This window comes from Giraffa tippelskirchi, chromosome 4 (assembly GCF_054371585.1).
Source record: "Giraffa tippelskirchi isolate mGirTip1 chromosome 4, T2T-mGirTip1v1.2.pri, whole genome shotgun sequence".
In the NCBI taxonomy this organism is placed as follows: Eukaryota; Metazoa; Chordata; class Mammalia; order Artiodactyla; family Giraffidae; genus Giraffa; species Giraffa tippelskirchi.
Genome location: NC_137278.1, coordinates 80,481,074 through 80,505,148, shown reverse-complemented (window position 1 = coordinate 80,505,148; position 24,075 = coordinate 80,481,074). Strand labels below are relative to the sequence as shown.

Below are 24,075 nucleotides of genomic sequence, written 5' to 3'. Positions count from 1 at the left end.
CAAAAAACAAACCAAGACAGAATGGCACATTCAAAGGAACAAAATTAACTGAAAGAAACTGGCTAAAGAAGCCCAGACATCAGACTAACTAGATAAAAACTTTAAAACTAACTTGAATATGCTCAAAATGCTTTTTTAAAAAAGTAAACAGGGCCTAAGGGACCTGCAGAATAACAAGGAGACCAAAACATGCGTTGTGGGAATCTCAGAAGGGAAGAGAGAGAAAGGGACAGAAAGAATATGTAAAGAAATAATGGCTGAAAATACACCCAAATTGATGAAATACATTAATCTACAAATTCAAAAAGTTCAATAAAATCTACATAGGATAAAGTCCAGGATACCTGCACCAAGGCACATTATACACCAACTGTCTAAAAACAAAAACAAAACCATTAAAGCAGCAGGAGAAGCAACTCTTTCCATACTGTTCAGTTCAGTCACTCAGTCATGTCTGGCTCTTTGCGACCCCATGGACTGCAGCATGCAGGCTTCCTTGTCCATCACCAACTCCCTGAGCTTATTCAAACTCATGTCCATCAAGTCTGTGATGCCATCCAACCATCTCAACCTCTGTTGCCCCCTTCTCCTTCCGCCTTCAATCATTTCCAAAATCAGGGTCTTTTCCAATGAGTCGGTTCTTCATATCAGGTGGCCAAAGTGTTGGAGTTTCAGCTTCAGCATCAGTCCTTCCAATGAACACCCAGGACTGATCTCCTTTAGGATGGACTGGTTGGATCTCCTTGCAGTCCAAGGGACTCTCAAGAGTCTTCTCCGACACCACAGTTCAAAAGCATCAATTCTTCGATGCTCAGCTTTCTTTATAGTCCAACTCTCACATCCATACATGACTACGGGAAAAACCACAGCTTTGACAGACCTTTGTTGGTAAAGTAATGTCTCTGGTTTTTAATAAGCTGTCTAGGTTGGTCATACCTTTTCTTCCAAGGAGCAAGCATCTTTTAATTTCATGGCTGCAGTCACCATCTGCAGTGATTTTGGAAACCAAAAAAATAAAGTCTGTCACTGTTTCCATTGTTTCCCCATCTATTTGCCATGAAGTGATGGGACCGGATGCCGTGGTCTTAGTTTCTGAATGTTGAGTTTTAAGCCAACTTTTTCACTCTCCTCTTTCACTTTTATTAAGAGGCTCTTTAGTTCTTCTTCACTTTCTGCCATAAGGATGGTGTCATCTGCGTATCTGAGATTACTGATATTTCTCCAGGCAATCTTGATTCCAGCTTGTGCTTCCTCCAGCCCACCATTTCACATGATGTACTCTGCATAGAAGTTAAATAAGCAGGGTGAGAATATACAGCTTTGATGTACTCCTTTCCTGATTTGGAACCAGTCGGTTGTTCCATGTCCAATTCTAACTGTTGCTTCCTGACCTGAATACAGATTCTCAGGAGGCAGGTCAGGTGGTCTGGTATTCCCATCTCTTTAAGAATTCACCACAGTTTGTTGTGATCCACACAGTCAAAGGCTTTGGTGTAGTCAATAAAGCAAAAGTAGACGTTTTTCTGGAACTCTTTTGCTTTTTCTATGATCCAGCGGATGTTGGCAATTTGATCTCTGGTTCCTCTGCCTTTTCTAAATCCATCTTGAACATCTGGAAGTTTACGGTTCATGTACTGTTGAAGCCTGGCTTGGAGAACTTTGAGCATTACTTTGCCAGCGTGTGAGATCAGTGCAATTGTGCAGTAGTTTGAAGCCCACCAGGGCGTCCCTGGTGGCTCAGAGGGTAAAGCACCTGCCTACAATGCGGGAGACCTCGGTTCGATCCCTGGGTTGGGAAGACCCCCTGGAGAAGGAAATGGCAACCCACTCCAGTATTCTTGCCTGGAGAATCCCATGGACAGAGAAGCCTGGTAGTCTACAGTCCATGGGGTCGCTAAGAGTCAGACACTTACGAGCGACTTCACTCACTTTTGAACATTCTTTGGCACTGCCTTTCTTGGGACTGGAATGAAAACTGACCCTTTCCAGTCCTGTGGCCACTGCTGAGTTTTCCAAATTTGCTGGCATGTTGAGTGCAGCACTTTCACAGCATCATCTTTTAGGATTTGAAATAGTTCAACTGGAATTCCCTTCCCATACTAGGAGTCCTTAATAAGGTCAGCAACTTATTTCTTACTGGAAACCATGGATGCCCAAATACAGTACGATGCATATGTAAGTGCTGAAAGAAAAAAATTGTCAACCAAGAATTTTGCATCTGACAAAACTGTCCTTCAAAATTAGGTACAATTTAAGATGTTGTCAGATAAACAAAAGCTGAGGGAGTTCAATATCGTAAGACCTGCCCTACAAGAACTGCTAAAGACAGTCCTTCAAATTGAAATGAAAGGATACTAAACAGCAACTCAAAGTCATATGATGAATTAAAGGTCTCTAGTATAGGTAAATACACCAGCAAATATAAAAACGGGTATTACTATACATATATTTGGTTTCTAACTCCATTTTGTATTTCCTATAGAATTTCAAAGACAAATGCATAAAAAATAATTACAAACCTGATACTGGATACACAATGTATAAAGATATAATTTGTGACAATAACAATATAAGGGGGTAAGACTGAGCTGTATAGGAGCAGAGCTTTTATATGCTATTGAAGTTAAGTTCATATCAGTGCAAACTAAATTGCTATAAATTTAGGGAGTTAAATGTAATTCACAAGGATTACCACAAAGAAAATGTCTAAAAAAATACACACAAAAGGAAATCAAAATGGTTCACCATAATAAAATGGGGCTGGGGGAGAAGAAGAAACCAGTATGTAATGGAGGAAATGAGCAACAAAAAAGGTATAAAATTTCACAACAACACAAGCAAAATGATGGCAGAGGTCCTTCCTTATCAGTCACTTTTGTTGTTGTTCAGTTGCTAAGTTGTGTCTGACTCAGAGACCCCATGGACTGTAGCCTGCCAGGCTCTTCTCACTACTTTAAATTTAATTGGGTTAAACTTTCCAGTCAAAGCCAGAGATTGGCAGGACTGATTTAAAAACATGATTAAAGTATATGCTGACTATAGTGACTCAATTTATACACAAAACTATAGTTTCAAAATGAAAAGATGGAAAAAGATATTCCATGAAAACAGAAAGTAAGAGTGTTAGTGTGGCTATTCTAACATCAGAAAAACTAGGCATTAGGTCAAAAATTGTTACAAGAGACAAAGATGGACACTGTATGTTGAAAAAAGGATCAATTCATCAAGAAGATAAAACAATTACAAAGCATATGTTAACGTATACACACTACTATATATAAAATAGATAACTAACAAGAACCTACTGTATACCACTCAGAACTATACTCAATAACTCATAATAACCTATAAGGGAAAAGAATCTGAAAAAGAACATGTGTGTGTGTGTGAGCTTTTTCACTCTCCTCCTTCACTCTCGTCAAGAGGCTCTTAATTCCACTTCACTTTCTGCCATTAAAGTGGTATCATCAGCATATCTGAGGTTGCTGATATTTCTCCTGGCAATCTTGATTCCAGCTTGTGATTCATCCAGTCCATTATTTTGCATGATGTACTCTGCACGGAATTTAAACAAACAGGGTGACAATACACAGGCATGTCATATTCCTTTGCCAATTTTGAACCAGTCAGTTGTTCCACGTAAGGTTCTAAATGTTGCTTCTTGACCAGCATACAGGTTTCTCAGGAGATAGGCAAGGTGGTCTGGTATTCCTCTCTCTTTAAGAATTTTCCACAGTTTGTTGTGATCCATATAGTCAAAGGCTTTAGCACAGTCAACGAAGCAGATGTTTTTCTGGAAATCTTTTGCTTTCTCTATGAGCCAATGAATGTTGGCAATTTGATCTCTGGTTCCTCTGCCTTTTCTAAACCCAGCTTGGACATCTGGAAGCTCTCGGTTAACGCACTGCTGAAGCCTAGCTTGAAGGATTTTGAGCATACCCTTGCTAGCATGTGACATGAGTGCAACTGTACAGTAGTTTGAACATTCTTTGGTATTGTCCTTCTTTGGGATTGGAATGAAAACTGATCCCATGGACTATAGTCTGCCAGGTTCCTCTGTCCATGGAATTCTCCAGGCAAGAATACTGGAGTGGGTTGCTATCCTCCTCTCCATGGGATCTTCCTGACCCACGGATCGAACCTGGGTCTCCTGCATTGTAGGCAGATTCTTTACCATCTGAGCCACCAAGGAAGCCATATGTATATACACACACACAGTAAAACTATTTTTATTTGCAGATGACAATCCTATATATAGAAAAATTCCAAAGAATCCACAAGAAAGATACCAGAGCTAGTAAATTAATTCAGCAAAGTTGCAGAAGAAAACCAACACACAAAAAGCAGTTGGGTTTCAAGATAAACTGAACTTCATTAAAGTTTAAAGCTTTTGTGCAAAGGACATTATCAAGAAACTGAAAAGTAGATTTTTGGTTGTATTTGAATGAAAGAAAATATTTACAAGTCATATAGGCAATAAGGAGCTAACATCAAGAATATTACAATGATGCCCTAAAATTTAACAACAAAAACTCAAACCACGTAGGTTTTAAAAACGGCAATGAACTTGAACAGACATTTTCCCAAGAAAATATACAAGTGGCCAACAAGCACATGAAAAGATGGCCAATGTTATTAGTCATTAGGGAAATACAAGCCAAAATACAAATAGGTATCATTTCACATAAACCAGGATAGTAATTAAAAAAAAAAACAGAAAATAACAAGTGTAAGAGAAGATATGGAAAAACTGGAACCTTTGTGCATCGCTAGTAGGAATGTAAAAACGGTTTGATTGCTGTGGAAAGCAGTATGATAATTCCTCAAAAAGTTAAACATAGTTAAACATATAAACCAAATGTTAAACATATAAATGTTAAATAAGTTAAACATATAAACCAAATGACCCAGTGACTCCCCTTCTAGGTGTATACCCAAAAGAATTGAAAACAGGAACCCAAACAAATACTTGTATACCAATGTTCACTGCAGCATTCCTTACAGTAGCCAAAAGATAGAAACAACTCAAGTGTCCATCAACAGATGAATTAATAAACTAAATGTGGTATATACACAAAATGGAGTATTATTCAGCCTTAAAAAGGAATTAAATTCTGATACATGCTACACCACGGATGAATCTTAAAGACACTGTGTTAACTAAAATAAATCAGACACAAAAGGACACATATTATATGACTCAACTTATGTTAAATACCTCGAACAGGCAAATTCATAAAGACAGAAAGTAGATTAGAGGTTATGGGGGCTGAGGGAGGAGGAAGTTAGGAGTCATTGCTTAATACGTACAGAGTTTCTGTTTGAGGTGATGAAAAGTTTTGCAAATAGACAGTGGTGACAGTTGCACAATCTTGTGAATATAGCTACTGGCACTGAATTATATACTTAGAAATGGTTAAAATGGCTAATTTTGTGTTTTTTATATATATATGGATATATATATATAAAATATATTCTACCAAAATAAGAAACAAGTTATTAATTATATGTAAAGAAATCAGAATCCTATCAGTTTTTAAAACAGCTGTGAATGCAAGTGTATTCCATTACAAACTACTGAGCTATACATAGAAATCAATTCACTTGCAAATGGTTTAGATTGTAATAAAATAGAAGATGGGACTTGTCTGTATCAAAAGGGAAAATTTTATTTCAGTAATTATAAAAGAATAACTAGAATTTAAGTCAGCTTATTACAAAGAGTCTCTGTTAATTTAAAACAACTTTTTAATTCCAAGACTTGTTTTATTTTTAAAATTAAAAATTTTTTAATTTATATTTTTATTTTTAACCCTGAATCAAACTTTCTATAAACTAGAATCGGAGTGCTTTAACACATATGGGAAGATAACAGATTTCTTTTTATCACCAGATACAAGTTTCATAAAAGCAACAATTGAGGTTTTAGTTTTCAATTGTCCAGAATGTCTGTCATATAATACTCAACAAATCTGGTGAATAAAACCAAACCAGTCAAAATCAGCTTCCCTCATAGCTCAGTCGGTAAAGAATCTGCCTGTAATGCAGGAGACCCAGGTTCGATTCCTGGGTCGGGAAGATCCCCTGGAGAAAGAAATGGCAATCCACTCCAGTATTCTTGCCTGGAAAATCCCATGTACAGAGGAGCCTGGCGGGCTACAGTCCATGGGGTGGCAAGAGTCAGACATGACTTAGCGACTAAACCACCACCATCAGTCAAAATCAGCAGGAAAGTAGCATTAAGGAAACTCTTTTCAAAATCATCTTCTCATTATAAATTTAAAATATCTACCTTAAAAATAACATCTGAGTAATTCAGGGTCCATAAAACTAAAACTTTAAATTACTTCTTTTCTCTGGTATATGCCTCCATCCCCAACTCCAACAGGTGATTTCCTGAATCTGACTTTATGTATAACTTCTTTTACTGATTTGTGCTTGTCTACCTGAAGTAGCCCAGCCTAGAAAGGAAAGTCCACAAGCACTCATCTTCATAACTGGATGGTTGGCCTATTCAAGGTACTTCTGAAGTGCTTGAAGTACTCCTGGTTCACTAGTTCATATTGTAGGTATCATTTGCATGTTTTCTTTCGTCTTTATTGTTTTGTTTGTCATTTGGTACATTAAGGTTGAATATGAAATCAACTTGATTAGGAAATGCAAACTTTATTTGATAACTACTAAAGCAAACCATAGGTTTCCCCGGTGGCTCAGTGGTAAGAATTTGCCTGCCAATGCAAAAGATGTGGGTTTGATCCCTGGGTCAGAAGATCCCTTGGAGGAGGAAATGGCAACGCAGACCAGTATTCTCACCTGGGAAATCCCATGGATAGAGAAGCATGGCGGGCTACTGTCCACAGAGTTCCAAAAGAATCAGACACAACTTAGCAACTAAACAACAACAAAGCAAACTGTGTACTCTAATGACAATTAAGTTATGACTTTTGGAACTCATCCTAAGGTATCTTTAAAAAAAGAAAAAGCATAAGGAGCTTAGGGGGAACAAATTACCACTTTAAGTGAGGGGAATACTGTGATTCAATTGTCCTGAATCAGGCAATTTATAGCCACAGAGATGACCATGGCTGGCTCTGAGAATCAGCCTCTCAGATCTCTGACTCCAGGGAAAAATAACTGACTCTGGGCCCTAGCTGCTGCACTCTGAAATCCATCACTTTGCACAGAGGCCGTGTTTCTCACTGGCTGCTCCCAGTAAAGAGCACCACAGGCATACACTAAGGTGACCCTGGATCTTGGAAGATGAGGAATTTCTGTGATAGGCAACTTTTGCTCAAGAACTTCTGAGGTTTCGGTTAAATTTCCTTAGAGCTACAACACTTTCACCCAAAGTTCCTTCCTTACCTTTCTCCTTCACTTGGAGTCAGATTTGCATCAGTCTGATGACTCTCCTTGCCTCCTTCCTCATTTTTTCTCACAAGCACTTTTTCTAATAAACTTCTTGCATGCTTAACCCCATCCTGGTATCTGCTTCTGCCTTGAAGCATTACATGTTTTTTTTCTAATTTAGCCATTTAAAAATTATTTCTAAAGCATCATGTTTGCTTTCCTATTTGCTAAAATAGGATACACCAAACATGACAATTGCAATGCTTTTGTCTGCTAAAAATCTCAACTAAGACACACCTAACTCATTAGTAAGTATATTCTTAAAGGGACAAGATCAGAGCTACATACAATTCAACATGTGTACTGAGCACCTGCTATACATGAGAAACATGCTATGCATTAGAGGGAATACAAAGGTGAGATGGTTCCTATCTTGCTCTCAAATAACTCCCAATATAGAGGGGGAGAGAAGCCACATATACAAACTTTAAAGGGCAGATTTTCATTAAGTACTAAAATTGACACATAAAGTACTAAAGAAATTAATGGTGGTGGTTTAGTCGCTAGGTTGTGTCTGACTCTTGCAACCCCATGGACTATATAGCCTTCTAGGTTCCTCTGTCCATGGGATTCTCCAGGCAAGAATACTGGAGTGGGTTGCCATTTCCTTCTCCAATCTATTAAAGAAATTAATAGATTCATTCTACTTAGGGGATGGAATTGTAGTAGAAAGCCTTTGTAGAGGAGACAGCATTTGAAACGTACACTGAAAGAATCTTCAGGTTGTACCTGCTTATAATTAATAAGGACAGTCCAATAAAGATGCCTTCCATGCTTACATACTTGGCTACCCTCAATGTGTAAATTCCTCCCATCACAATTCTCTCATACCGTGTTACTCCCAGAATACCGATGGTTTCTTAGTTCCCCTCCAAAGGTGCTCCTCCTCCCAGTATTCCCCCTTTCATCACTATTGCCACTAAGACTCCTAAGCCAGAATCCTGGGAATCAACTTTGAATCCTCTCTCACTACCCCACTGTTCAACCACCAATCTACTTCTAAAGCTAAAATCTGTCCACTCTTCTTTGCCCCACAGCTACTGCTCTAGTCAAGAACACCACTACCCCTTCCATGAATTGCAGCAAAAGTCCCCTAACCTGCCTTCTTGCCTACGGTTCTACAGTCATTCAATCCACGCTCCACAGAGCAGAGATCCTTTAAAATTCATATCTAATTATTAACATCTGGTTTAAAACTCTTCAATAGTTCCTCACTGCTCACAAGATAAAATGCAATAATCTCATTCACAAGAGCTGACTCCATACTTCAGACTGAATAGACTCCAGCTACTCAGAATTCCTAAGATGCTGAGCTCTTCTTGGACACCAGTGACTCTTTGCAACATCAACCCTTGGAAGACACATCCTCCTCATCCTCACCTGGTCAACTCTCACTTCCACTAAAGTGTCACTTCCTTCACTCCCAAACATAAACATACTAGAATAGTCTCCTAGCTTCCTATTGCCATCCCAAGATCATTTCTTCTCAGCCTTTTCTTTTATGATCTATGCCGTCTTTCCATTAACTATTACCTTTAAAATGGAGAAGGAAATGGCAACCCACTCCAGTATTCTTGCTTGGAGAATCCCATGGACAGTGGAGCCTGGCAGGCTACAGTCCATGGGTCGCAGGAGTTGGACACAACTTAGCGATTAAACCACCACCACCATTACTTTTAATTACTGTTTTATGCAACAGTATCACTTCAGTTCAGTCGCTCAGTGGTGTCCAACTCTTTGAGACCCCATGAATCGCAGCACATCAGGCCTCCCTGTCCATCACCAACTCCCAGAGTCCACCCAAACCCATGCCCATTGAGTCGGTGATGCCATCCAACCATCTCATCCTCTGTCATCCCCTTCTCCTCCTGCCCCTAATCCTTCCTAGCATTAGGGTCTTTTACAATGAGTCAACTCTTCGCATGAGGTGGCCAAAGTATTGGAGTTTCAGCTTCAACATCAGTCCTTCCAATGAACACCCAGGACTGATCTCCTTTAGGATGGACTGACTGGATCTCCTTGCAGTCCAAGGGACTCTCAAGAGTCTTCTCCAACACCACAGTTCAAAAGCATCAATTCTTTGGCACTCAGCTTCTTCACCGTCCAACACTCACATCCATACGTGACCGCTGGAAAAACCATAGCCTTGACCAGACAGACCTTTGTTGGCAAAGTAATGTCTCTGCTTTTAAATATGCTATCTAGGTTGGCCATAACCTTCCTTCCAAGGAGTAAGTGTCTTTTAATTTCATGGCGCAATCACCATCTGCAGTGATTTTGGAGCCCCAAAAAATAAAGTCTGACACTGTTTCCACTGTTTCCCCATCTATTTCCCATGAAGTGATGGGACCAGATGCCATGATCTTAGTTTTCTGAATGTTGAGCTTTAAGCCAACTTTTTCACTCTCCTCTTTCACTTTCATCAAGAGGCTCTTTAGTTCCTCACTTTCTGCCATAAAGGTGGTGTCATCTGCGTATCTGAGGTTATTGATATTTCTCCCTGCAATCTTGATTCCATCTTGTGCTTCTTCCAGCCCAGCGTTTCTCATGATGTACTCTGCAAAGAAGTTAAATAAGCAGGGTGACAACAGGCAGCCTTGACGTACTCCTTTTCCTATTTGGAACCAGTCTGCTGTTTCATGCCCAGTTCTAACTGTTGCTTCCTGACCTGCATACAGGTTTCTCAAGAGACAGGTCAGATGGTCTGGTATTCCCATCTCTTTCAGAATTTTCTACAGTTTATTGTGATCCACACAATCAAAGGCTTTGGCATAGTCCATAAAGCAGAAAGGGATGTTTTTCTGGAACTCTCTTGCTTTTTCGATGATCCAGAGGATGTTGGCAATTTGATCTCTGGTTCCTCTGCCTTTTCTAAAACCAGCTTGAACATCTGGATAGTTTTGTCAAATGCAAGTCTACGCAGAACCCCAATATGTAAAACAGCTAAGTTTCTCAGTCTAACACAAAGGGTTTCACAACCCTCTTCATTTCGCCTCCTTCTCCCGTAAGACAGTTATTCCCTAAAATCTAAGGTGCAAGACAATTAGAACACCATTGTTCTGTATTGCACTGCCTACTCAAAGAAAGCAACACAGTACAGTGGAAAGAGTTGTGTTTGAAGCTAAACAGATTTAAGTTCAAATTTCGGTTCTATTACAAGATTTTGAGCAATTTGCCTCTCTGAGGATCCATTTCCTCAGCTATAAAACTCAGTTGTAAAAATTACTACCTTGAAAAGTCAATCGGTGGAACAGAGATAAATATGTAAAGTACCAAGCATAGTGCCTAGAACACTCGCACAAAGCATAAACTCAAAAAAAAGGGAAAAAAAAAAATCTGCTATGGCTTATCCAGGAATGTAAGTTAACACTCAAAGTCAATCAATGTGACTTACCATAATATTTACAGAATAAAGGAGGAAAAGCTTATGATTATTTTAAAAGACATAGAAAAACAATTTGACAAAATTCAATATCCACTTATAACTTCAGAAAACCCCTAAACTCTCAGAAAACTACAAGCGGAAGGGGAAAACCTCAATCTGATAAAGAGCATCAATGGCAACTAACAACTAACATCACCCTTAATGGTGAAATAAGACATACTTTTCCCTTAAGATGGCAAGGATGATTACTTTCACTACTTTGATTCAACACTGTAATGGAAGTCTTAGCCAATAAAATAAGAAAAAGAAATAAAATATCAGACTGCCTCTATTTGCAGATGACATAATCATGTAGAAAATTCTATGGAGGGGCTTTCCTGGTGGTTCAGGGTTAAGACATCATGTTTCCAATGCAGTGGTGTGGCTTGGATCCCTGGTCAGGGAACTAAGATCCCACGTGCTTCAGGGAGTGGCCAAAAAAATCAAAATTCTATGAAATCTGCAAAACAACTATGAGCAAGGTCAAAGGATACAGAATCAATATACAAAAATCAGCTACATGTTTCTGTTTAATTCAGATATATGATCTTTATTAAACAACTTTTTGAGTTTCATAATGCCTTTCTTTTTCATGCATTTTTAGCATACCAAAGGACTCACTGATGCTTATTTAAGGACTTCCAATTGATAACAATATAAAATTTCTGAAATTCCCTCTCTCTTTTCCCTTAGAAGTCTCTCCCTTTCATCTCCCATTTGGACTAAATTCTCTCTAGGCCTGAGCACATCTGTCACCCTGCAGTTCCTCTTTATTGCCTCCAAATTTTCGCCTATTGTTTCTATACCCATTAACAAATAACTCGAAAATAAAAAATTTTAAAACAATTTACAATAACATCAAAAAACAAAATATTTCAGATTAAACTTGACTGAAGACATGTAAGACTTCTACACTAAAAGTGTTTCTGACAGAAATTTAAAAGTCTAAATAAATGGAGACATATATCGCATTCATGAATCCAAAGACTTGCTATGTTAAGATGCCAATTCTATCCCATTATCTACAGATTAAATGAAATTACAATTAAAATCTCACCAAGATTTTTTGGTAGAGGTTGACAGGATGGTTCAAAATTTATACTGAAATACAAAATCCAGAAACAATAAAATAATTATTTTAAAAGAAGGAAGACTTGTACTACCTAACTTTAAGACTTACTATAAATCTACATAAATCAATAGTGTGGTATTAGGGGAAAGATAAACAAGACATCAATGGACTAGAAGTCTAAAATATATACATATTTACTTTATATATTACATATTTAAATATACATTTACATAAATATATAATATATATTCATTTAATTTTCACAGAAACAACACAATCCAACAGGGAGAGGAAAGTCTCTTCAACAAATAGTTCTGAAATAACTAGATATGAGCATAAAAAAAAATCTCAAGTCCTACCTCATACCACATACAATTAATTTGAAATGGATCATAGGTTATGTAGAAGCTAAAACTATAAAGCTTTTAGAAAATAGCCTTGGGACCATGTATTCATGACTTGGTGGCAGGCAAGGGGTTCTGAAACAGAGCACAGTGACCTTAAAAGAAAAAAACCTGATAAATTTGACTCCATCAATATTAAAAACTTCTGTTCATCAAAAAACATCATTAGGAAAATGAATAGACAAGCCACAGACCAGAAGAAAATATTCACGAAACGTGTATTTGATAAAGGACAGTAAACCACGATATACAAAGAACTCTTGCAACTCAATACAATAAAGAAAAACAACCCAATTTTTTAAATGGGCAAAAGATTCACACAGACACTACACAAAAGAAGACATACGAATAACCTGTAAGAACATGAATGCTCAAAATCATTAGTCACCAGGATAATGCAAATTAAAACCACGATGAGATACCACTACACACCCATCGAAATTACTAAAATTAGAGACTAATAACATCAAATATTGGCAAGAATGTAGAGCAACTGCAACTCTCATACACTGTTGGTGGGAACATGAAATGGTACAACCATTTTGAGAAAAGGTGTGGAAGTTTCTTATAAACCTAACAGACATTTACTCTATGAGCCATTTCTCCTGGTATTTACCCGAGAGAAGTGAAAACATTTCTACAACACGAGCTGTAAGTTAAGAACATTCATGGCAGCTTTATTCTCAACAGCCCCAAACTGGAAACCTCCCAGGTATCCATCCATTTAATAAACTTTGACATATTCATATGACAGAAAAAAAAAAAAGACTGAATTCATTAAACACAACCTCAAAAGCCTCACCAAAAATATATACTGTACAATTCTATTTATATGGTATCTACAACAGATAAGATTCATCTATGTTGATAAAAGATCTGAAGAGCAGTTGGAGGCTGGGGGCAGGAACTGACTGAGAAGGCACATGAGGAAAATTTCAGAAGTGCTGGTAATGTCCCATCTCCTGGCAGGGGCTTGGGTTGTATTCATTTGCCAAAACTCATTAAATCATACAATTAACATTTGTGTATTTCACTGTACATAAATTTTACCTGAAAAACAAAAAGAACTGTAAACAAACAGTGAACTCTAAGTTAATGATATGCAAGCTGAAGTGTTTAAGGGTAAAGTGTACTGATGTCCACAACTTACTTTGAAACCCTTCAAAATGTTAAGATGGATTGGTGGATGGATAGGCATGTGATAAAGCAAACAGTAAAATACTTGTAAATTATAGAATCCAGGCGGGTATATGAGTATTTACTATGCAACTCTTTGAACTTTTTTGTACATCTGAAATTTTTCATAATAAAATGTTGGATACAAAACTTGATTACAAGACAAATACATTCTAAAATGAAGGGCAAACTTTTTTTCTATTCCATCTATAGCTGTAATAAAAAAATATATTACAGGGAGAAGCTGCCACTTATTATTTGGTTGGAGTATCATCACTGCTGTGATGTCTGGACCTCTCTGCCACTGCCTTCTTCCTCACCACTACAACACACATCATAATCGTTGTGGAATCCATCCTCACCCATGCATGCAATCCACCATTCAACACACCAGTTCAGAGCCCCCGTCTCATCTTCCTCATTTCTAAGAATCTTAAAACTCCAAAATGTAATTATAAATATCTCTAATCATAATTCCTTATCTGCTCCCCTCACCCTCCTCTTACAATTCATTGAGATTTCTAATCCATGGAGCTCTCATTTACACCTCCATTATCTCTCTTATAGCTTAACTTTCAATCTTCTGAAATATCCCTATTCAATATCTTCATCTCTACTGCAGCCACAAGCAACCAACAATCCTCTACCCCTTTACCTGAACTGATGGGTGCTGCAGGAAGAAAATCTCACAACCAGCAGGCCAACGAATGCTCTTCAAACCTACAATGCTCTCCACACTCCGCACTGCTCAGCAATCCTTTTTAATTCACTGGTTGGCTTCTTCTCCCGACTCCACAGCAGCAATTCCAAAACTTAAGCTCCTTACTCATTTCTCTTTCCTTGCTCTACGTAAAGGATCTTGTTTTTCATCATGAAAATTGAGGCTACCTAGCATGAACTTCCTGCTCCTCAACCTACAAACCCATTTTATCTCACCCCCTCCCACCTCAGAAGAAAGGATGTTATTGCTCCTGCCAGAGGTAGCAGATCATCATTAATACTGTTTTAAAATGCAGACTCTGTAACCAAGTTACCCTTTCCAAATCTGTTTTCTCTCTTATAAAATAGACACAATAATAGTATCCTGTGAGAATCAGAGAACACATGAGGCACTTAAAATAGTACCTGGCAAATAATTTGAGGCAAATACTAGTATCTTCACTATCATTCTCCATCAGTTACTTCCCCAAAGCATCCTAACATAAGCAAGTTTCCATCACCTTCAGATAAAAAACAAGTATCCTTCCCAACCTAAATCCCCTTCTTGTCACAGAAGGATCTCTTTTCCCTTCATTCACAAGCTTCAAGGGGAAAAAAAAATCTGAAAAAAAAAAAAAATTATCTATTCTTGCTACTAGTTTTCCATGTTTTTCTATCTTCTTTTTTTTGGTTTATTTTTCTATTTTCTATTCTCACACCTAAACTGCCGGATATAAGTGACCCCTAAGCTGTTAAATCTAACTACTATTTTTCAGGTACTTTATTTGACTTTTCTATAGCCTGACACAGTTAATGACACTTTCCTTGAAACTCATCCATTCTCAGCTTCTCGGACACTAGGGTCTTATTTTTCTACCTCTTTCCTTCTTAATCTCCTTCACTCACTCCTTTCCCTTTGCTCTTTCCCTACACCATACTGTTCATTTTATTCCTCCAGTTCTGATGCCAGCCTAATTTCATTCTTACCTCTAATCATTTTCAGTGGGTGGCCTCATTCACTTTTTTTAAAACACCTTCTTTGAGGTGCAATTAACACACAATAAATTGCAAATATCTGAGCTGTATAACGCGTTAAATTTTAATACGCTCCTGAGGTGGCTCGCTGGTGAAGAATCTGCCTTCCAATGCAGAAGTCGGGGGAGACACAGGTTTGATCCCTGGATCAGGAAATCCCCTAAAGGAAGAAATAGCAACCCACTTCAGTATTCTTTGCCTGGAAAAGTTTATGGACAGAGAAGCCTGGCAGGCTACAGTCCATGCGGTCAAAAAGAGTTGAACACGACTGAGCACACACAAGAATGCATGCATATGCTTCTGAAACTATTAGTACAATCAAAAAGACAAATGAACATAAATGTCTCTTCCCAAAACAACTACTGACTTGTTTTCTGTCACTGTAGATGCATTTTTCTATAATTTTACAGTATATACTATGGTGTTTTGGGCAGTAGGGGGTTACCAGCTTAATTATTTTGAGCAACGTTGTCTCATATATCAATAGTTCATTCCTTTTTACTGCTGAGAAGTACTCCAATGTATGGCTATATCACAATTTGTTTCTACATTCACCTGCTGATGGACATCTGGATTGTTTCCAATTTTTTGCTGAACAGAACTGCCATGAACATTCTTGTGTAACTCGTGAATGGATAGCTTCCTCTATCTCACGGCTCCACCCACACACCTAGAAGTCCCAAATCTGTTTCACCAGATACCAACAACCAATTGCCAGTTCTACAAGTCCACCTGGATAACCAGAAGAGCCTTTAACAAGTTCAAAACTCATCTTATAATGCTACTCCTTCCACCCCAACAGGTACCCCTCCTACATTCTCTATCCTGACTAAAGGCACTCAAACCAGAAACTTGAGTCCTCCTACACTTACCACTTACCTCAATCACTGAGTTACTAGATCCTGTCAATTCTGCCTTTTAAACATCTCTCAACTATATAAAATCCATCTCCACACTTTTATCCTAATTCAAACGCACCCTTAATTCAAATACATATCATCTCCTGGCTGGACTACTAAACTAGCTTTCTAACTTTTCTCCTTACCTTCAGTCTCATTCTTCTGCAATCCATTTTCTATTCTATGGCCAAAGTGGATTTTCTAAAATCGAAATCTGATGTTATTCCCCTATTTTAGGTTCCTCAATGACATCTAACCCCTTAAAATAAAAACCATTCTCCTTAGCTTAACATTAAAAAATTCTCCATAAACTACTTTTCCCTCCAAACTCATCCTCTGCCACTTCTCATCATGTTGGAACTTAGTCATTTCTGGATAATGTCAATTCCCTTTTAATCCTTACTGCTGAGGGCAATAATTGATCTGTAGTAGGCACGACAGAGGCTTCCTTATTAGCTCAGAGGTTAAAGCGTCTGCCTCCAATGCCGGAGACCCGGGTTCGATCCCTGGGTCGGGAAGATCCCCTGGAGAAGGAAATGGCAACCCACTCCAGTATTCTTGCCTGGAGAATCCCACGGACGGAGGAGCCTGGTAGGCTACAGTCCATGGGGTCGCAAAGAGTCGGACACGACTGAGCGACTTCACTTTCACTTTCAGGCACGACAGACTCATGCAATAGATAAAACAGGACTTTAACAGATGGGATGCATTGAGACCTTCTGGGGATTTTCAGGAAAAGAGGTTGTCCTGTCTGGCTGAAGCATAAAGTATATGAAAGACTATGGTAGGCAATCCATTCAGAAAAGCAGGATGAAGCCAGATCGTTGATCGACATCAAGCCTATTTCAAAGAATACACACTTCATTCTATGCCCTCAAAGGACATCAATGGTTCTGAACAAATGTATGACATATTCAGAAGTGTCCCATAACTTCTGAAATCTGAAAAATAGTAAAGGAGAGGTGGGGGCAGTGAACTCAGTTAAGAGGCTACAGCAGTAGCCTGGGAAAGGGGACTCAAGCGTAGTTGGAGTAGGAGGGAATTGATTAAATGAACATGTCAAGGGAAATGAACCTACAGGCTCTTCCTGGGTGTAGACAGAGATGACATCAAAGTCTTGAGCCAGTCAAATGAAATAGTACAGTTATGAAGAGAAAAAAAAAATTTAAATAGTAAGTGGAAGGGAGGGAGCTGATGGTTTTGCTTGGCTATTCCCTACTCTTTCATTCAAATTTAAGTGCCAACTAGGTGTCAGACACTGTATACATGGAGGATGAAATGAGGGTAAAATACCATCCTGTTCCCAAGGACCATCCAATCTAATTGAGGTGGTGAACTTAAATAGGAAAAAAATAGGAATTGTTAAGTGCCTGGCTAGGGTGCTAAAAGAACAGTCAGACTAAAAGAAAGACTATCCAATTCAGGCCTGAGGATATGAGAAAAGATCCGAGGTCCAGTGAGCCCAGAGGATGAGCAGTCTTAGGCCAGGCCAACCGCAGTCCAGGTGAAGAAAAGAGCATATCCAAAGAGCCCCAGGCTAGATAACACAAGTTGATGCATCTGCAAACTACAATATGCCTAAAGGAAGACACGGAGGTATCCACATGAAATATCTAACTTGTCTTTGGTGGCTTAAAATCATCCTTAGTGGATATCTTAAGGGGGAATTGGAAGAAATCTCACACATCAACTAGACTGTCTACATTTTCACCCTCTCCCATCACTTCTTCTGCCAGGCAAGGATATATCTGCTTAAAGTCAAAGCAGGGTTATGTAAATAAGCAAAGAGGACTGGTGGGGACTGTGGTCAATCGGAGACAGATGGGCAGCCATTTACTCAGCTCCAGCATCTTACTGCCCTGCTTGAATGCTGGCCCACTGTGGAGAGATATTCCCATTCTCCAAGAAAAGTTCAAGATTCAGATGTTATGTAGTAACACCCATTTAAAAATACTGGCAATTACATTAAAAACAAAACAACACTATGCCAGCCAAACAAAATGTTTCTGTGGACAGATTTCAGCAAGGGCCACCAGTGTGGCAGAGGTAGGCCTGGTCTGCTAACTCCTACGATGTTCATCTCACTGCTTCATAGGACCCTCAACTGATAGGGTTTCATGGTGATTCCCCTGGGATAGGAGTTGCTTGCTTCCAAGCAAAACAGTCCCAAATTGATAGTTTTATGAGTTCTTTTATATATTTTCAATAATTTTCCTGTCTCCTCCCCACCCCAACCCCACCTTGGTCAGGATACCTGCTTTTGGAATCACTGAGACTTCCTACTCCCCATCTACTACAAGCTAAGATGGCAAGCTTGCAGGTAAAGCGAAAGTAAACCGAGTGAGAGCCTGACAGGATTTCTAATGAATCAAGTACGTAAGGCATATGGAACATCTTTATTTTTCTTAGAAAACAGTATCAGAGATATCTGTGACTAATCAGACACCTGAACAAAAAAGTCAGTAAGTTACATGTGAAATATACCAGCAAATTCTGCTAACAAACCAAATAGCTTCCACTGTAAGATACCAAGAGAGGGAGAACAGGACAAAAGGGAAAGTAAAAGTTGCTGGCCTCTGAGACATATCAAACACCTTTAAAAAGCATAAATGTTTAGGAGAAAGGGTACCCTATAATTTCAAATCTGAGTGAAGAGCAAAATTATTTTTTAATCAGATACCATGAAACCTTTTTTGAGAAATGACGATTTAGATACCTATTAAAAGAGTAAAGCTACCCCTGTACTTATAAGGTAAAAAGAAAACAAAAATACTCTGACAGGCTTTATTAATATATTCATTCAGACATCAGTTGCTGACGTTTTAATGTATTTATTAAGTCACAACATTGCTTGAGAAACTTTGAAAATGTAACATTTCGTAATTATACTGAAACATGTAAAAGTACAGATCACGGGGTATGTAACTTTAGATAACAATGTGGCAAGCTCGAAGAAACAGAACTGCTAAAATTTCTATCAACAAACCGAATGACAAGACGAAGGTTTTGAGAGAGAGGAACGTGGGAGTGGGGGTGGGGGAGGTGGGGAGGGAGAAAGAAAGAGAGGGAGGGACGAAGGACGAAAGAAAGAAGGAAAGAAAACAGTGGCATGTGCACCCGCCCCTGTACATCGGAGGAATGGGGGAATTCAGCAGAATGAAGAGTGATTAAGGACGGCAAGCAAAGCAGGCCATCCATGTTCCTGCTGGCAGGCGAGCTCTGCAATTACTTAGGGCAAGCGTTATGGCCAAACGATTCTTGAACCCACTAGGACGAGCATACTGGACACCTAAAACCGGAGGCTGACAGCAGCTCCGAGAGAGCACAGAGAAGCGGCCTGCTTTGACCTCCAATGAAAACAGGCTCCTCCAACTCTCGTCTCTGAATCAGGGGCAGGGCAAGCTCTCAGCGGTTGGATTCTTCGGACAAACTCTCCGTGGCTCCCTGCGGCCTTCCCACACGCCACACGGGGTGACTGTCAACACCGAGAGCCAACGAGTGCGGGGGAACCTCTCGGGGTGTGCCGTCCCTTCTGGGAGGCGGTGAGACCGGGAAGAAAGACGGCCCCGCGCGCCCCGCCTCCCCAGCCCTTCCCTGACCCGGGCCCGGTGCTCTCGCCCAGGCTGCAGCTGGGGAGCGGGGTCTCGTGCGCTCCTCACCTTTTTCAGCGCAGGCACCAGCAGCCCCCGCCACTTGGGCGCGTTCTCCTCGCTGAAAAACTCGTACGGCAGCTGCTGCGCCTGCATGGTGCCCCCGGGGCGCCTCCGGGCGGGCAGAGGGGCGGCGGCAGCCGGGCCGGGGAGCCGCGAGAGGGTGAGCTCGCAGCGCGGAACAGGGCCGCGGTCCCACCGGACGGCCCGGCCCCCTTGGGGCGCCGAGCGGCCGGGCTAGCCCCGGAGAGGGAGCTGGGGGGTGAGGCCCGCGCCCGGCCACCCACTCGACACAGGCACCAGCCGCGGAGAGCGAACGCAGCCCGGAGGCGGCGGCGGCGGCATCCCGCACCACCGCCCCGGGGCCGGGCCCCCTACCCCTCCCCGGCCAGCCGGCGCCGCCCCGGGTTGCCCTCCGCCGCGGTCACCGCCCGCCCTCCGGGACTGCGCTCCCGAGCCCGGCCTGGCCCCGCGGCGGAGCCGGCGGCTGGGGGAGGGCTGTGGAGGGAAGCTCCGGCCGCGGCGCCCGCTCCCCGCGGCGGGGACCCCGAAACGCTGGCGACCCGGGGCGGGGCGGAGCTGGGCGCGGGGTCTAGCGGGGGAGGGGAAAGGCCCGAGGTCGTCGTTGGGGAATCTGGCTGCCCTGAGATGCCGCCGCGGCCGCCGCCGACGCCGGTGTAGCGCTCGAGCTTCCTACTAGCGAACTGAACCTGCTCGCTACTGAGCATGCGCCACCGGGCAGGGCCGGTTCGCTCCGGGTTTTCCGGCTCCCCAGCGAAGGAGGAGGGAAAGCGCCGAACAGGGAAAGCGCCAACGAGGAAAGCGCCGGACTGTGGCTGCGCCCCCGAGGGCTGCAGGGGGAGGAGCGACCGGGCCTGGAGCAGTCGAACCCCCAGTCGAGTGGGGCCTGCGGGGTGGGGCGTGAGCTACGGTGAAGCTGCCTCCATTGTGTGGTTGGACCGAGAGGGATCCCACCCCTCTCTCCGAGTCCCTGGGCCTTTCGTTTCGGAAAGGGGTGTGTATTTGTGTACTTTGTTCCCGAACATGAAGATAAGGACTGCCCAGAGCATGCAATGTATGGTAAACAGACTGGACAAAAGATAGGTGACTTTCTCACGAAACCTACGTCTTAATATTTCTCGGGTAATAGAAGTGATCGCAGTGTTTCCAGTCGTCTTTCCACCTCACCAAGAATAAAATGTGTACGTGTAATTGATCTTGTGTGTGTTTTTAAATTCAACATGTTCATCTTTCAAACCCATTTCAAATATGAACTCCAATAACCACTTACCTCCAGTGGAAATTGACATCTCTCCTGCAGCTCCCAGATCCCAGAACACTTTACTCAGACCCCTCTAAGGGCATTTGGTTTATCGTGTTTTGTATCGCTACAAGCCTCTTTCAACTAGATAACGAACTCCTGGAAGGCAAGGGGCTGTACACAGAATAGGCACTTAATGTTTGTGGAATGCTAAAAGAGCGTTATCTATAAACTGTTCCTCCAGCCCAGGGATGCAGGTGTTTGCTTTTAAGAGTACCACTGCGTGGCTGGCGCTGCATGGTTTACCACTAGCACTTTTTTAGCATAATCTCGTTTAATCCTCATAGCAATCCCTGTTTTTGCTTCACAGTTTAGGGAACTAGGCTGAGTTTAATTTGATATTGTACCCTGCTATTTCAGAGAATGATAACCAGAATCACATAGATGAGAAACGTTTAAGCAGTGGTTCTTAATCTCTACCAAACCTCTTTGAGAATCTCATAAAAGTCTTGAGTCTTTTCCTTTAAAAATGTACACATGATTTACATTTAAACATTCTCCACACTTTCAAAGGGGTCAGAATGACATTTTGAAAATCATCCATAAGACCATTGGGTAAGAAGAGGTAAAGTACCCATAGATGAAAGAGGGTTTAGGGCCAGGAGAAAGGGTTTGGAGAAAAACATGACAGCCATTTAAAAATCTCCAATGATATGGGGAGAAAAAACAACCAAACATGATATGTGATGTGGTTTTGTGTGATTCTAAACGAATGAATTAAGATCAAGCCCCTGTCATAAATTATTCCTTGGCCTCCTACTGCTCTTAGAATACTTTTCAAACTTCTTACCATGACCCACAAAACCTGCATCTGGCTTCTGTTTACATTCTCAATCTTTTCTCACCGTTCTCAACGTTGGCTCACCACATTCCAGTCACTCTGGCCTGCTTGTCTATTCCTAGAAAACACCACCTCCTTCCTGCCTTAGGGGCTTTGCTTTTCCCTCAGCCTGTAACTGTTCTCTCATTCTGCTCCTAACTGTTCACTTGGCCGGTTATAAACGTCATCACCTCCAAAAGGCCTTCTGTGATCACACTAAGTAGTTCCCACCTATATTTTCTCCCAAAAGTCTTGGCTTATTTATTCATATTTCTTCGCTAGTATAAATTCTGGCCTTTAATTATTTTTTAGGTGTCGGTCTCCTCTTCTCCCCCGTCGGAAATGTAAACTCCAAGACCAACAATCTTACGAGTTCACTCTAGCTCATCATCGTATCCCAAGGAACTACAGTAGTTGGCATATAATAGGTTCTCAAAAAGAGGGAATGAAAGTTGAATGGAGGAAACTTCCAGGAAGACTATGTGATCAGAGTTGTCCCAAGAAACGGGTGATCTTCGGGAGTGTGCAAGTAAAAACCTTACATTCGCTCACTCGGGACTACGGGGAGGGATAAGAGGTGGGACTTGATGACCTCCAAGGTCCCCTTAACTGCGAGTCTCAGATTTGACTGGAGGTAAACCAGCTTAGAGACAAGGATTACAGCCCAGGTGGGCATGTTTAGCGTCCGGGGCAGGTTTTCACTAGCAGGGACGTTTTGGCTGCAGATTGACAGTAGAGAGCTGGAGAGAAACTGCAGAGAAGAGACTCAGCCCTCCGCAGCTGAGAGACCTAAGGGAAGTGGTGTGGAGCTCGGCGCTGCTAAGGTCAAGGAACAATCGAGTCCCACTACATCGTCTGCTTATATCTCTTCAGCCAAACCAAGATCTATGGGCGTGCTGGGAGAGAAGACGACCGTGGTGGACTCAGAAACTTGCTAGTGTAGACGCGAAAGCCCCGTTACCCCCTTAGCGTTAACCTCTGACAGAGGACCTGCGGCGCAGGCGCAGAGGTTGAGTTCGCGGCCTTCTGGCCAGGAGCTAGAGCGGACGTGACGCACGGGGGCGCATCCAGGCAGACTAGCCGAGGCCCGAAGGCGGAGATCCAGGCAGGCTAGCCGAGTTCTGAGAGCGTTGAGTCAGAACAGGGGCGGGGAAGGAGGCGGGGAGGACTTTTGGGCCAGCGGCGCGCCCCCTGCAGGTGGGAGTGCAGCACTCCGCGCTTTGCCTGGCGGCCCAACGCAAGGCAGCCACAGTGTGCCCTGCCAGGGCTCAACCACAATGATCTTCCTGAAACAAACTTCAGATCCAGTTCCTCTCCCATTTAAGAGCCTCCACAGCCATCCCAGAATAAAGTCCAAAGTCCTTAGTTTGGTATTCATGGCCTTGCACAATCAGGCCTACTTATCTTTCCCCGTATATCTCTCACTAAAAATGAACTGCTAATGCCTCCTATAAACCCATTCTATCTCTTGTTTCTTGCCCATTCTGTTCCACCTGCCAGAAATGCCCTTAACCGTTTTCCTCCAGTCCCACCACAGCATCACCCTACCTCCCCAAGACACATTCACTTTGAAACTCTTACCCAGGCTGCAGACCCCAACTTTATATGCTACCTTCTCTCAAAAGTCTTTCAGCCCCCACTTAAGATTCCTCACCTGAAACTTCAGAGTCCAACAGGCATAAGAAACAGCAGTTTCAGCCATCAATAGAGTTAAGGTCTTCTCTTCCAGCTGTATATGTTATCTTCATGTGTCCTCTCCACCTTTCTTCCCAATCTCTGCTTTCAATTCCATTTTTCCAAATACTGTCTCGAGAAAATATCTCAGAGAAAGCAGTGGCTGGTAAAGCTGTTGGATACCCATCCTCTATCACTTTCAGTAAATATCTTGATTCTCTGTCTCCCTCCCTATCTGCCTCTCTCTTGCAAATATGGTGGGGAGCAATGTAGGTAAAATTAGAATAAATGATCAAAAGTCTCCAAGATAAATGGGGCTATTCCTGACACTTTTTTTTTCAGGATTCCTGCAGAGTCCAATTTTTGGCAAAAGTCTCTTTCCAGTTGATTCAAGTTGTAATGGCTCCTCAAGCCGATCACACCCCAATCCAATACAACTTTAATCCAATTCCCAACAGTTTGTCATGGAACTTGAACTGGTTTTAAAGTATATA

The 24,075-nt window shown here is 41.5% G+C and overlaps 1 protein-coding gene across 7 annotated transcripts in view; it reads right to left on the bottom strand.

The window, feature by feature from the left end:
* The window catches only part of SOS1 (SOS Ras/Rac guanine nucleotide exchange factor 1), a 133,667-nt gene extending 110,777 nt beyond the window's left edge, over positions 1 to 22,890 (bottom strand). For 6 of the 7 annotated variants that reach the window (XM_081483215.1, XM_081483217.1, XM_081483216.1 and 3 more), the window contains exon 1: positions 19,776 to 20,488. In XM_081483215.1, coding sequence (XP_081339341.1) covers positions 19,776 to 19,862 — 87 coding nt within the window. In that variant the 5' untranslated portion in view covers positions 19,863 to 20,488. Of the gene's footprint in view, positions 1 to 11,888; positions 11,933 to 19,775; positions 20,489 to 21,057; positions 21,202 to 21,877 lie in introns of those variants that run through there. The other variant, XM_081483221.1, reaches the window with a different exon arrangement.
* Positions 22,891 to 24,075: the final 1,185 nt, after the last annotated feature.